The sequence below is a fragment of the Anser brachyrhynchus genome, assembly GCF_964034855.1.
Source record: "Anser brachyrhynchus genome assembly, chromosome: 3".
Classification (NCBI taxonomy): domain Eukaryota; kingdom Metazoa; phylum Chordata; class Aves; order Anseriformes; family Anatidae; genus Anser; species Anser brachyrhynchus.
The window spans coordinates 1,639,551-1,655,000 of record NC_137696.1 but is presented as its reverse complement, the minus strand read 5'-3'; the positions used below and the strand labels follow the sequence as shown (position 1 = coordinate 1,655,000).

The following is a 15,450-nucleotide window of genomic DNA, read 5'->3' as shown; positions in this document are numbered from 1 at the left end:
CTGCCAGCAATTTGTCAACATAATTTGGGCTTATTGTTTTCCTTCTGAAGTTTTATCTTATTTTCTTTTCCTAAATTAAATGCTTATTCATTAGAGAAGTAGTAATATGTTATGTTTGAAACGTTCTTCAGATTTTCCTTAACTCCTCCCTTTTAAAAACCTTCCCACAACCCTCCCGAGGGCAGCGACCCACCCTCCGCGGAAATATTTGTGCTCGCTGCAGGGCAGAACTTGAAAAGGGGCTGCTTCGGAAGGGCATCGCACCCACCTCCTGCAAACCTAGCCCATCCTGTTAGCAAGGATTTACTTTTTGTGTATTTGATCATCCCGGTGGCTGGCTTGGCTGTGCTCCTGTCCCAAGCCTCCCTTGGATGAGCCATTCAATACAACTGCTCAATACTCTAAGTGTATAATCCATAGCGCTGCAGATAGAGCTCTGTGATAGACAGACCTGGTCTTTGCGATCCACGAGCCTTAGCCCACTTCATTTCTGGAGGGCAGGGTTAGCAGTAACCCTCAGGTAGCCCGGGCCCATCCAGCACAGAAGAAAGTTTTGGAATTCTCTCTTCATTGGGAGGAAAACCCCAAAATACACAGATCAGTAAGGAGGCCTGAAAATACATCCCACACACAGACACTGTCTGCTCCATTCCCTGTCAAGTGTGGGTTTGGGTTGCCGTGAAACCCACAATCGTGACCGCGGGGACTGTCTGATCCCAGTGGCCATGCCACCTGCACACCTCCTGGTGGGGCCAGCCCACGCTGCCAGCCAGCACTGCCAGCTCCCAGCCTGCCACGACCGAAACCGAGGGGGTAGAATGACCACACGTACCCGAGCATCAGTGTGCTGCAGGATGGGGACTGGTTCACGTCAGTAACTCCTGTAACCTGCCTCTCATGACTTCGATCCAGAGGGAAATTAATTTCAACAGAACAAGGGCTCAAACACCAGGTTCGTACAGAAGGGAGGTGCTCCATGCCTGCCCCAAGAAGGACACTCAGAGGACAGGCACGCGAGAGCTACGGCAGCGCCTCAGCACCACAGCGAGCACAACACAGATGGAAACCTTTGCCACGCTAGGAGTGGCAGGGCCTGCTGGACTAAAAAGCAGAAGAAATTCTGCGCAAAAGGATTGGCTCTGACCTGGATTCCCTTCCTGTCCCTGGAAAAGTCACAAGCTTTCTATCTTTAGTTTCCCCGTATTTCAGAGGAGGATAAGACTGAGTGCCATGCCTTCGCAGCAGCACGGGAACAACAAGATGTGAGCTGTCTTTATGACAAAAGGTAACGAGGGAGGGTATCAGCACAAATACCAGAAAGGATGAAAAAATGGAAGCGAAAGGGACTTTTGCTGCTGATTTCCACCCAAAAGAACCAACGGCACACCCAGACCTTCAAACCAGCACCCACCAGGCAATGCTATCTCTCTCCATCAGCCCCGCTGTCACGACCTGTTGCTGAGCCCCCTGGGTTCAGAGAGGAGCTAACATCTGGGAGCAGTGAGACACCGGCTGTGCAGCCACGCTGGTACCTCCAGCACCACAGAGCTTTCCAACCCACCCCATGTCCTCAGGGAATGGAAGAGAAGAGGGAATAACAAGGAGAAGAGAGGAAAGGGCCTGAGAGCCCCAAACAGGCTGGATGCAGAGGAAAACACGAGTGCAGAAGGACACGGACAGAGCGCTTTCCAAAGGAAAACGAATAATTAGAAGCAGCAAGCATAAACCACAAAAATAAAGGCGAACGAAATGGAGATCATCAGATGGGGTGGGACAGAAAGACAAGCAGGAAGCAGAAAAGCACAGCTCTTCTCTTCCATGAGGCCCCGCAGCCCCACCAGTTCTTCAGGATCGAGACTGGGGGGGGGAAAAAAGGTTGTGTGCACGGGTGTGCATGTGCCCCCAGCTATGCACAAACCCTGCTCTGCTGGAAGCACAGGCCCATCGCCTTCTGCCCATGCTGAAACCAAAGACGTGGTTCTTGGGGAACCCTCTCCCAAGTCCCTCTGCGGGATGTGGCATGAGCAGCTGGGCTTGCAGCACAAGAGAGGCCCCATGAGCCGCCCCAAAACACCTCTGGCAGGAAGGAAAGCAAACCTCCTTCAGGCAGCAGAAGGCTCAGACCATACAGAAGGCTTCGGCCTTAGGTTTCGCTTCTTGCCTCGGTGGCTGCTAAATGTGGCAGCTGTAAGGGGTGCCCATGAAGCCCCAGCATCACAGTGCACCTTACATTTGCTTGACCTCACTCCAGTCCTCGCCGTGTATCTCAGCTCAACTGTAAGCGCCGCCTGCCCGGCCAGGTTAACCCAGCCTGCTGTGCAGGGTTTTCGTCCCCCACACAGCAAACAGTGACCAGTCCTTTCTATTTAGAGCAACCCCACCGTGTAAACCCGTCTCCTCCCCTTTGATAAGAGCCCTATCGCTAGATAGTAGTAATCCCCATTCCTTTCCCAGCACAAGGAAATACAGCTTCACGGACAAGGTGGATAAAATCACTGTTCCACGCAGGTTTTTTTTGGAGGAGGGTGTCCCGGATCATGCAGAAACACACACAGGGACAGCCCCAAATGGCACTGCTGTGGCCTGGAGGCGCACGGGGTCTTGAGGCATGGTGTTTCTCCCCGGCTCCTACCGAATTCAACAGGACTGGAGCATTTTCAGCGTCTTTCTAGACCAGGAAAAAGGCCTTCGGAGACAAATAGAGTTTCCTGTTCAATATTTCATGTAATGATTGCTCCAAAGGTGTAAACAGGAAAAATGCCTCTCCACTTAGCCAGAAAATGAGTGTCTGCCTTCCCTTCCTTTTATTGCCTTTACGTGTTAAAAGTCATTTAGACGGGGATTTGCCAGATGCCCAGGTTCAGCTGAGGCACCACAGGCTGTCGGGTGTCCGGGTGAGGATCCCATCTGGGTCTGCACGGGCAGATTTGGGGTGAGGGGGAGTGCTCGGCTCCCCCCCCAGCCACCCCTCGCCCTTCTCCCTCCCAAGGACCCCTCCGAAAGCCCCGCACGTCTGCGCCCAGGCAAACTGCTTTACTTACACCAAACCCCGCATTTCTAAGCCGTGCCTTAACAACCCAAAGCACTAACATCCTCCTTGCAGATTTTTCGGGGTGGTATCTTTACAGAAGAGGAAGTTAAGCCATCGGGGCACCTGCTGCAAAATTTCTGCCACGCGCACAAGCGCTGGATCGCTTCGTACCATCCTCCCTGCCGGGGCTCCTGGGGAGGGAAGGCATGAGGCCAGCCCCCGCTCCGCCACAGCCACGCTTCCTTCCAGCTCCTTCCAGCAAGAACGCCGAGTGTATGTCACAGCCATCAAACGGTCTTTTAGCTAAGTGACAACAGACATGATTCGGAGTCAGCATATTTTGATTACAGCTCATTGTTAGCAGGATTCGAGAGCGCGCTCGCATCACAGTGTTGTTCAACACAAAAATTAAATTGCGGCATAATTAGCTTCGCCGCAGCTACACCTTTCCGTCTGAATGGATGCGATACCTGCAAAGGTTGCACTCGGTATGAAATGTGTTCCTGATTATAGAGCGTTTGCCTAATCTCGAGGGCGCCGCCTTGTTTTTTAAGGCGCTCGGCAAGTCACGCACTCGGGTACGTGCTGCCCGTTATCTCCTGGAGGCTTACAACTGGAATCCCCGTGATTCACATTTTCCAACGCTCATGGCCAAACCCTTCCCCAGATCAGATCCTCCACTCTCTACCATTTCACAACCAGCCGAATCTGCAGCAAGGCGCAAGCAGCCAACGGCCTGACTCTGCAAGCCACACGCCGAGGAGCTGGTGGCCACAAAAGACACTGTCCCCGGGCTGCGGGAGCCCGTGCAGGGCAATCTGCCGGGGTGGCTCACCAGCCTGAGGTGGTCGTGGCTCCCCGATGCCTCTACCCGCTCGTTGAGGGATGGCTTGAAAGCACGGCTGGCTTCCAGAGTCACCCCAAAAAGCTGTGCTGAGAGCTCCTTGCAGCCTCGCTCTGTCTCCCAGGGAGGTGTGGAGAAGCCGGCGGGCTGGCAGCTGCGCAGCCGGCATCGCCCCGCACAGACCTGCGCCTCGGGGTGGGCGGGCTGGCCCCCAGCCCACGCATGCTCCCGGTCAGCCCCCCAGCTCCACTCCTCATGCAGAAGTTTCTGAGGGCACTGCTACTTACTTCATCCCGTGTTTAGGGTAAATTAAATTTAAACTGTGGGAGACAGCAGAAGGGACCAAAACCAAAGCACAAAGCCACCAAGCGCGAGTTTCTCTGTCAGGCTTTAGATTCAGCTTATTGTTTCCCTGTGGCACCAAACAAAAGCATTTTGCATTCTTTACACTTTTTTTTTTAAACTATGCACAGAGCAAAACAATGAATTACTGTTAACATGCCATTTCCGAGTCTTCCATGTCTCCTATACCTTGCTATCACTATATGACATATAAACTACAGTGCCAACAGCTACACCGCGTAACCCTGCTCGTGAGCAACCCATCGTCTCGCCCCAAAACTTCAGCGACAGGCTGCGGAAGAGCACCCACAGCTCCTCTCCGGCCTCGTGCCATCAGCAGAATCACGTTTCCCATCCCTGCCCCTCTGGCATTCCGGCATCACCATATCGGTGCTCATCCAGAGCATCTCGAACCCTTCATGCTGTGGACTGAGCCGTGCATTGCGCACTTACAAGTGAAATAAATCGTCCCCGCACATACTGGTTGGGTGTATACCTTCACTGAGGCTTTGAGGAAAAATAACAATAATAATAATAATAATAATAAAGGATTCTGTGAATGCAGTGAGACACAGCCATAGATACCACGCTTTTCCTGCACAGCCCTACGACGGGCCTCGTGGACACGGGGAAATAAAGCACAGCTCAGCTGGGCGGTGGAGGCCACGCCAGTAAAACTGGTTTGCACAGCAGGGAGGAGGGTCAGGAGCCTCCTGGGCTAACACAGCTGCAAAAAGTGCCGGGCAGAGAGGGGCAGAGGTGGGAACAGCCTGAGCACGGAGGCCCAAGAGCTACGGTGATGCCCAGACATACGGTCGCAGCTCATGCCGAGTGCTGCCCAAAACGCCTGACCTCGTGGTGACGTGGCTGTACCCATCACCGAAATGCAGCAGGGATACTTTCCCGCACACTGCACAACGCAGGTGAAAATTCTTAAATTACAAGGCACGGGGACACTTTCCTCCTCAAAAAATACCTGGCCAACTCCATCTACATGAGGTACCAGGGACCAGCAGAGGAGCTCTGGGGCCAATGCCACCACAGCACAGGGGGCACGCCAGTGCTGCAGCTGGGATCAGAGGGGTCCGAATGTCGGCACCACCTCAAGCCTAAAACCAAAGTCAAAGGTGCCACCTACTGAGCCCCCGGCACGGCTCCTTCCTATAGCAGCTGCGTGTGTCCTCCTCCGAGGGCTGCTAGCAAAGGGCTGGCCGTGGCTAACACGCAGCTCGTCAAATTCGGCAAAGTTTCGGCCAGCGGTCACCAGGCACGCGGCAGCGCTCGCCTTGGGTTGCTGCTGCGCGGCAGAAAGCAGGGGACGTCCCTCCCGAGACCTGGACGTCCCCGCAGCCTGGCCCAACGCAACAGGTTGTGTGCTCTGAGAGCTGGGCAAGGGGCAGCTTCCACATCCACAATGCCACAACCTGTGTTGGCAGCGCTTGTCCTGCTCACAGTGGGGAAAAACTCTGCCCGTGTAGCTTTGCCCACGCGCAGTAAAGCTGCTCATAAAGTCCTCTCCGACAACGAGACCAGATCCTTCGCATTAGGACGCTATTTTCTGCCATTTCTGTGCACACAGACAGTTGCCCCGCTCCCGTGCAAAGGGGACAGACAAAGCAGCAGCAGCAGCGGAGCTTTTAATCCTCTCTTCCCCTCTCCTCCTGACAGCGCCGCAGCCTTAAATGGAGCTATTTAAAAGGCAGCGTTAAAAACACATGCGGCGTGATCTGACCTTCTCCACAGCGACAATGAAAGGGGACGAAAACCTGAACACCAAATGAATGAAATGAAAATTACAAGGTAAAGGTTGGATTCCCTGAATTCATGCCAACTGCAGGGATCTTACATTACAGCACTGCAGCTTTCCAAATTTTAAATACAATAATTTTCTGTATTAAGGGCCCAGTAACCCTAATGGAGGCATAATTAGGCATTTATGCCAGACCCATATGAGACGCTTGAAAAACTTAAATAAACTGTGAATGGCAGGATTAATACCACAGCTTTTCATTTTGTACAGCTGTTTGAATACAGTGCACTGACTGTGATGGCATCAGCTGTTGCTTTACTCTTGGTCAGTATTTCTGAGGTTAAAACAGGCAGTTCTTTTAACCACATGAATAATTACCCCTCTCATTGTTGTCCTGTTTGTTTCAGCAAAGAGGGTCTGGATGCATATTTGCTTTATGTTTGGAAAAAAAAAAAAAAAAAAAGGAAAAGAGAAAGAAGAAAAGAAAAAGCCAAATTGCAAACAAAATCAGCTGGCTCGATGCGAAGCCTGGTGACGCTAATAAGAGAATTGTAATTCAGTGCGATGCCGAGCGCGCGGGCCCTTCAGGATGGAGGAGTAAGTAATGCAGTTTTGGAGATCATCTGCACAAGTGGGAATATCATATAGATGCCGGGAGAGTCCTTGAGAAAACATCTCACCTCGGCCCCGACTGAAGAGGAAAGACAATACTTCGGTGAAACGTAATTCTGTATTTCTAGGAAAGGCTCCAGTAGTAAATTGCTTACTAATGCAAGGAGCCTTGTAAATTTTAGTATGAATGGAACGGGCAACAGCACGAGTGCGACACGGCGCAGCATTTGCACACGCGGCTTAGCCAGTAATAAGTAAATAAATGTGTAATTTATAAGCTATAGAAAACACCAGAAAATACTTCTAACAAGAACTCAAGCTCAGCGAACTTCAAGTGCAGACATAAAACAGCTCCCAAAAGTATCTCACTATTCTTTTCCCCCCCAGGTAAATTACTTCTCCGACAAGTTAATTTTCAATCTTTCGTTTTACGGCCAGCGGTGGTTAGAAATATCAGCTGAAAAGCGTTAATTGAGGTTTTCTCGCTGTCTTTAAAAGCTTGCTTATCGGTGGACGTGGAAGAAACTACGCAGGGAGTGCATACGGGTAGAAACTCCTGATTGCAACACCCACATGAGTGGTCCGGGAGGAGGACTGGTACCACGAGGAGCCTAACGCCACGTCCACACGGGAAATACCACCCCCAAACCACAGCCCCGGGACTGGGGTCGGACGAGCCAGCCCCAGCCCTTGCGTGAGCCACCGGCTCCGCTGCTTCCAGCCTGAAACTCTACTCTGGCAAAGCTTCCCAGTTGTTAAACAGGCAGCATTAAAAACAACATTGCTCTCAACCTGAACAAGCGGCCGGACCTCTCCAGAGCACCGGGCACGAGGCCGCGAGGGCGCTCGGGAAAGACGAGTGAACCCAAAGTGGATGTGGCTGATCTCATTCAAAAGAAAAGTGGCCTACTCCAAAGGGGATTAGGCTAAAGTGAACTACGGCCACTTTATTTCTGAATGAGAGCATCTACACAATAGCGCAATGCACTTTAACTAATGCACTTTAATTTTACACCCAGTCAATTTGTCTTACCTCTCCTGAGTGTCCTTGTGTGGACAAGCCCCAGGATCCATCGAGTTTTGAGGCCGGGCGGGAGCACTAGATCAGCCCAGCCAGCTCCCCGCGCCACGGGCCGCTGTGTTCCCCCGTTATCGACCCCGAGCCCGCGATGGCTGACGCATGCCTGCCCGTCGGGGAGGACGCTTCTCCCAGCGAGGAGCCGGCCTGCCTTTGACAACACCCGCCATGTCGCTCGGTGGCCTGTCCCACCGCCGGCACGGGCAGGAAGGCCAAACCCAGGCAAAGTTTCTTTCCATCGTTACCTTCTGTCAGACAAAAATTGGCAATCTAAATATCGTAGCTTTTAAATCTCTCTCCCTTTCTTTTTTTAATTGTAAACAGGCCCTTTGTCTTCGGGACCAACTCCGATTTGTTAATTATTATTATTATTTCAAATTTTCCTTGTCTGTTTTTAAACGCCGAACGTTTAGACGCCTTCCGACTCACCCCAAGAACCACCAGGAGCCGCTCAGGGCCTGCGCCTGCCGTCCTTCGCAACGACATACAAAGTGCGCAGGCCTCGGCCTACGCCCTCCATGTTGCTCCTCAGCTCCCAGCGAGGCGCTGATTTCCCCCAAAACAACCGAAGCGAGCGGCGGGGCAGCGTGAGATGCCGGGCGATGGGGCTCTCCCTTGCTAACAGAGACCAGACCCCACCGCCGAAACAGGCACGATAGCTGCCCTTAAGTTTTCCAGTGATCTCACCCAAATTAAAAAAAGCCGTCCCGTGGACACCAGCCTGCGGGGCTCCTGCTTTCACCTACGGTCCTAGGCTGGATTGTATCTCTTTTTTAACCTCATCTCCCCCCAGTCTGAAGGTAGTACACGCACAAAAAGCAACCACAGTAAAATGCGAGCCAACGGCCGGCAAGTTGCCTTGAAGTTGTGTCACAAAATATCAGCGGTGGGTTAGATACCGGGCCATTAATCAGGGACAGAAATACGCTCAAATAACGCAAAACACAAAATGTGCACTCCATTAGAGGCTGGAGTCACCCTCTCCAAATATTGCTGCAACTGCAGAAAAAAAAAACAAATATAAACACTCATTTACAAATTTGCCGGGTGAGTCAAAGCCTGTTACAAGCAACTGAGCATCAAGAGACTGAGGGAACGCGCCAAGGACACGCGATGGTACTGCAGCACACCCGAGTCTCCTCGCACACAAACCCCGACCGGGAAACAGCTCCAGAAACGTTCAACAATTTTAATGACTGGTTCAGAACAATCCTCGTCTTTATTTTCTGAAATTTGTTTAGATTATACAAGATAGCTCCTAACTGCGCGCTCATGTGACCAAAAAACCCCAAACGCAGCAATGCAAAACAAAAAAAGAGACTCCCTAATTTAAAGAAGCTGTGCCGGATTTTCACTACGTTTTAAACTGCTATTTTAAAACAGTATTTATCAGCACAACCTACGCTTACTCATTTTGATCGAGTGTGTTATAATCTGATTTTTCCAGTACTAACATTGCCCACTCCGGGCTCCAGCGACCCCGCCGCGCACACACGTCCAGAGCCTGTTACCTTTGCTGCTACCTGCATGCGAGCAGCAAGGGAAGAACCAAACCCTCACACACGAGAGCTAAACCTAAGGCAAAGACCATTTTTGCACAACTTACTTGCCCATCTCCAAGCTGCCCCAAAATAACAATCTGCACCTCAGCAGCGCGCTCCGAAATGCAAGGACGCCATGAGTTCCCACTTAGAGGAATGCCTCGGGATACGCTCCCTCTTGAGCACGTATTACAAGTTCCAGGGTTTCCTGGGGTTTGATTTTGCAAAGGATGCAAAAAAAATTGAGAATGCAAATTACGCTTTGCAAACTCCAGTTTGGAAAATTTTACGCGGGAGTTAGGCCTGAGCAAGGAACCTAAGGAAGGGAGCAAATATCATACCCAACAGTGAGGACAGATATGTTTGTGCTCACAAACAATTAAAAAAAAACAGCAAAGATTCTTGAATTTAAATGAAATCATAGATTAAAGAAAATATGCTCAATCTCCTATCTATTTAGCAGTATATTTACTTGCTTAAAGAAACAGGCAGCAAAGAACCTTATTTTGCTAACACGATTTCAGTCACAGTGTTTCTGATGATAACAGGTCCCGAATATAAATCAACTTGCCCTATCTTTACACTAAACAGTCTGCCGAGCTCAGGCATGGTAACAGCTCCTAAATATTGCAGCGAAAAAAAAACACACCCCCCCCTCAAAAAACAACAACAACAAAAAAAGGATTCACTGGCTCATGGTGGCATGAAGTCAGAAGAACAACATTTAATTTTGAGGGTTTTAAACCCTATGTTATTGGGTCTCCTCAGAGCCCTACTTCACTGTAACTCTTTCATTATGCAGAAATGAAGTCTACCTTGCACTCTCTGTACTGCATCCGTTATTTGGATGCCTGTTCCTCCAATACGGGAGTACATATACCAAAGGCAGTAAAATTCCTAGCTCTTCCCACCCCTTAAAGCCATACATGGTTTGAAAATACCTGCGAAGAAGTCCCCAAGCAAAACAGTGTTTCTCAGTCTTTTCTATTTTTCCCCTATGACATTATTTTAGTATTGGCCACAGGGAATAGCTAATATATATTTGAAACATTTGGGAAAGTTATCCTAGTCCTAACTGGTAAATGCCCCGAACAACCCATCCGCCTTCAGACGCGCTGTATAATGCATTCCAGTTTACGACGCTTTGCAAAGAAGGCTGCATTTTAAGTAATCTTTCAATTTTTAAAAAAGCTGCTGTCTATCCGCATTTTGTTTAGAGAAACTCTGCAACTGCATGCATTAAAAAAATCTATTGCAACATAAATACAAGTGTTTGCTTTATTATATACATATATATATATGATATACTATCATCCAAGAAGGGCCATCTAAAATGCCACAGTTGCAAACATTTAAGACTGTAACAAAAATGACTGAGACTCTAGTATCAGTTTACTATCCTTCAACAATTTCCCTGACAGTGGAGTCAAATAATGTTGAATTATGGACCTTCTTACAGGAAGTCTTATTTCATGTTCATTTTTTGATCATTTCCCTCCGCGTCCCTATAGGAATTTGGCCGTTTGCCGATTTTCCTTTAAAAATTTCTGCACAAGTAATTGGCTTGTGCGTGATTAAATTATAATTTTGTCAAGAAATACTACGGCACATTCGCCCAACGAGTTTATTTCACCTAAGAAAATACCGTTTTGCCTCCATGAAAAGCCATCTCATGCTGCTAACGTACTTTGAGTGTGGTGGCTACTTCGTACCCTGCTTGCCTTAAAGGGCTTTGGGAAGGATTCCCGCAGACGCACTCTGGGAGGAAAGCGTCGCAGCCTCTTACAGCTTGGGCTCTAGCACCTAGGAGCCAAGGTGAAGCAAATTCAGGAAAAGAGCCCCACGGTGCCAGCTTAATCTATCTGGAGTCCCTCAGAAACCGAGTTTCTTCTGTGCGACTGCGGACGGTCTTTGAGGTTTTGTATAGGACGGAGTTTTCCCAGCCGCATCACGCAACAGCTGTGTTTTAAATCTTTCCGGACTGCGACAAACATTTGAAAATTTAAACATGCAAATGTTTGAAAAGCTAATGATTAAAAAAGGTTTATTTTGAAACTCTGGCCATGGGCGCAATCGTTCAAGCGACAGTTTTAAAGCCACGGGATCTCGAGTTCAATTAGCCCGAGCAAAACCCCAAACTCCTGCCTTGTCCTTCTGGACGCGCGACGGTAAACAAGAGCTCGGCAGGTCCCACCCTGGCAGGCAGCGGGGTCGCGCCTGTGGGAGAAGGATGCTATTTTAGTGACCTCTTGCCACCGAGCTAGTTAAATCACCGAACAATGGTTAGCGTTATGGGGCTTTCCTGCGCAAAATCTGGCATTAGTGTCATTGCTTTCCATTAAGCGGGGGACTTAAAGGCGCTGCCACGGAGGGGCCTATAAGGGAAGAATAAATAAGGGGAAACCAATAAATTAAAAAACCCTGTTAACTGTAACCTTTACTACCACGATATACGAAAATGTAATTAAATCCATAATAAAAGCTTTTACATACTTACTCTTTTATGACTCTCCATAGCACAAAGGCGCGCAGACCGGGCCCCCCCGCGCCCCCGGCCCGCCCGGCCGCGCACACCGCGCGCTTCCAGCCATAAACGCACCGCGGAGGGACATCTTAATTAGCCGCCCCAGCGCCAACCACTCAACACCTTATTAGCCACCCATTAGGGCCCAGGTCCTGCCGGACTTGGCACCGGCGGCGCCGGGCCGCGGGCGGCCGCGCATCCCCGGCGCAACCCCCGCGGCTCTCGCCGCGCAGTTTTGCGCCTTTTTCCCCTAATCCGGGGCCGGGTTAGGGGGAGGAAAACGGGGGTTTCCTACAAGCCGGTCGCTCCCCCGGTGGCACCGGGGAGCAGCGGCGGCGGGGCTGCGCGCTTCTTGCGCGGGGTGCCCCGACGGAGCCGCCCGGCCCCGCGCAGCGCCCGCGCAACTCCCGCGCAGCGCCCGGCGCCGGCGCGCAAGGACCGCGCCGCCGGCGACAAGTCGGGGGGAAAACCGGGACGGGGACCCCCTCCCCGCGACAACCCCAAAACTGCAGCTTCGTTCTTTTAGCTTTCGCTTTAATAAAATAATGGTTCGTTGGGAAAATGGGGTATAAATCTTCATTTTGGAGGCAATTAAAGTGTTGATTTCATTCGTGCCCCTAAGCGATTCTTGTAATTTGCTCAAATAGCTTTATGTACCCAGCACTCCAGAGCTTTTAGAAACCCATTTTCTAGTTAGACTTGTTGGATTACAATTTTTATTCACCAGCGGCGAGCCCGGCTTTCCTCAGCCCGACCCTGGCCGCCGGCCCCCCCCCCCCCGTGTCCCCCCCCCCCCCCCGGTGCCGAGGGGGTCCCGGTGCCCCCCAGCAGCATCGCCCCGGGGCCCCCCGGCGCCTCCCCCCCGCCGTTTTCCCCCTTCGCAGAGAAACTCGGGGGGGGGACACCCGAACTGGAAGCCCCCCCGAAGCCCCCAGCCCTGCGCCTTCGTGTCGCTAACCCAGAAAATAGCGCCCGGGAGCCTGGCACGGCGGCTAAAGGGAACTCCTGTCTGCTTGACTGCGCCTCGCTTTAACAAAAGGAAACCTCCAGAGTCGGGAGCTGATTACTCCTAAGACTGTATTTACGAAGCAGATCATACAGAAGAAATAACTTTGGTTTCCAGTGGCGGATTTGGGGTCGGGGTCCCCCCTCCCCTCCCGCAGCCCAAGCGCCGCTACCCTGCGGCTGAGCAAAAGAAAGGGGATGGAAAGGCGACCGTGCAAAGCCCGCAGTTTTCCACGACCCGAAAAAGCCAAATCGCGGCCGCTTCCATGATGCAGGAGCTTAATTTAGCTTTGGGAGCCTCCCGCCTGAGCCCCAAACGCTCCCATCAAAGGGAAGGGATCACAGCAGAAGCCCGCCGAGGGGACACACACACCAAACAAGGGGAGGGGAGAAGGGGAAGAAAGCTTCCTAAAGTCATCTCTATTTCGCACATCGGGTACAGCAGGCATTAAGGTTTGAACCATCCCAGACAAAACCTGGACACCGTCAAAGCCACGCAACGCCTTGGTGGTTGGGGTTTCTACCTTTTCGTGGGGAGGGGAAGAGACGGGTTGAAAACTTGAAAGAGCAATGAAAATAATTTAAAACCTGGGTCCCGTTTTATTTTCTCCCCCCCCCTCCTTTTTTTTTTTTCTTTTACTTCTATTAAGTAAAATAAAATGGGCGCGTTTGCAGCAGGCAGGCGTGCACAAAGCAATGTTCACTGAAGTCTAAAAGCGTTCGGCCAAGGAAAACTGACAAGACAGACTAATGAACCGTAGAGACGGGAAGAAAATAGCCAGTATTTGCTAGATTTCAAACCCTCTCTGTCTTCCCCAGACCACCTATCTCGGATTTTATTATTATTTTTGTAACCGGCTCCAGCCATTCCTTTTCTAAGCCACCAGAAGCCAGCGATTCACAGATAACACTTCTATTATTGTAAAGGGTAAATAAAATAAAGACAAAAATTAAAAGCGACAAGAAACAGGTCGAGTTTGCAGGCAATGCTTTTACAAGCTCATCTCGCCAGGTCGAATCCGGGAGCAAGCCTTAATGAAGCAATAATAGCCACATTATTCAAAAATTTTCATTTCGATGGAAATTTATCTAAAAGGGACTTAATCATATGCAAATAATAAAAGGAGGCATAGTGACCCAGCGAGCGATCTGCATACAAATTTCAGCGTGTGCAGCATTGGCGAGATCATACCTGATCTGTTAGATTTGCTGATCTTGTTATGTCTTCACTGTCCGATTTTGATCCGCCCTCTCTATCGTCTATGACCAAATCGATAGGCATTTTTCCTTTCAAACAGCTAATATACCGGTGGCAGAAATTGTCACATAATTCGTGTACCTACATTATGACAGAGGTGAAAGGAGGAAAAAAAAAAAAAGAGAGAAAAAAACAGAGGAAAAGGGAAAAAGGGAGGAAAAAGGAAGAAAATATAATCAGGAATACATAAGTAAAATTGACAAGTGCAACCAGTCTCCCCCCTTCACCCCTGTGACATCAAAAGTCCTAAATAGGGGAAACACACTGCAATTATCCCCCCGAGACCTCTCGACGCATCCAGAATTAGGAATAACTTTCTTTTCTCGCAAAATAGAGATATCCCAGAAAATTGACAGTGACAAGATGATTCACAGGCTACAACATATTCAACACCCGTGTTAAATTCATCTGCTCCCGGAGCTGTGGCCATTAGAGAGGTGACCTGCATGGGTGACATTTAAGGTAAACTATTTAATTTCATCCAGTTATTTCATCATAAACCCTTTCCAAAGGGGTATGAGGACAGAAAAAAGGATTTAAAAAAAAAATCCCGATGCACTGTGCTGAAATACATTATAGGCATCCATGCCCTGAAATCCCCAGCCGCTCTGACAGACTTGTACCTGAGCTGCCTCTATTAATGGGCAGATTTTAACACATTTCATGTAGAGCGAGAACAACCTGCCAGTTATGGTTAGATAAAGTGGCTGAGGCTCCCGAGAAACTTTTCAACTATTTAAAAACCTCTCAAAATGTTTATTTTTAGGAGAAAGGGAATTCTCTCCTAGGCCAGCTATCAATGACATGTAAAAAATCCGCAGGAAACCAGAGCGCGCTTCCAATTTAATGTTAGCTCGGGTGACACCGCGCTATTGCAAATTAGCATTCTCGCTGCTAGCATTTCCAAAATAGCGCCGAAAACTGCGTTTAGGCTTCAATCTCTTTCTTCTGCTCGGAGGTGTACAATATTCCCGGGAACGAGACACTGACACAACTATCAACTCTGCTTTGTCTCTGCAAAATGTTACAGGACAATCCGTGCCCTGAGCCTGACCTGCAGATGGCTCTTAAAAAAAAAAAAAAAAAAATCCCCATCCCAACTAACTGCAACCAAACAAAGCATCTTCCCCACCACCCAAAAGGGGGGAGGTGAAAAAAAAATCATAAAAATAACAATATCACAATTTCGGGGGCTTGGCTGCAACAACAAACAAACACCGTTTGGAGCCTCATCTGCAGCACACAGAACTGCAACTATTTATACAAAGGCAGCAAAGTATTACAATGAACACAAGGCCTGGGCGTTTGAGAGCCCGGTTTTAGAGGCTGAAATTGTAATTAAACTGCGAAGAGAAATGGACGCCAAGATTGGTCTTGACACTAATTACCAGAAAGAAAGACATTTATGCAAATTTACCAGAAGCCTGAACTTCAGCAGTACTGAAACGTAGGAGGAAGAAAGAGA

General features: G+C 49.7%; 1 protein-coding gene across 5 annotated transcripts in view; it reads right to left on the bottom strand.

The window, feature by feature from the left end:
• The window catches only part of MEIS1 (Meis homeobox 1), a 198,184-nt gene that overhangs the window by 84,171 nt on the left and 98,563 nt on the right, over positions 1 to 15,450 (bottom strand). For all 5 annotated transcript variants that reach the window (XM_080587075.1, XM_080587074.1, XM_080587077.1 and 2 more), the window contains one exon: positions 13,920 to 14,066. In XM_080587075.1, coding sequence (XP_080443201.1) covers positions 13,920 to 14,066 — 147 coding nt within the window. The remainder of the gene's footprint in view (positions 1 to 13,919; positions 14,067 to 15,450) is intronic.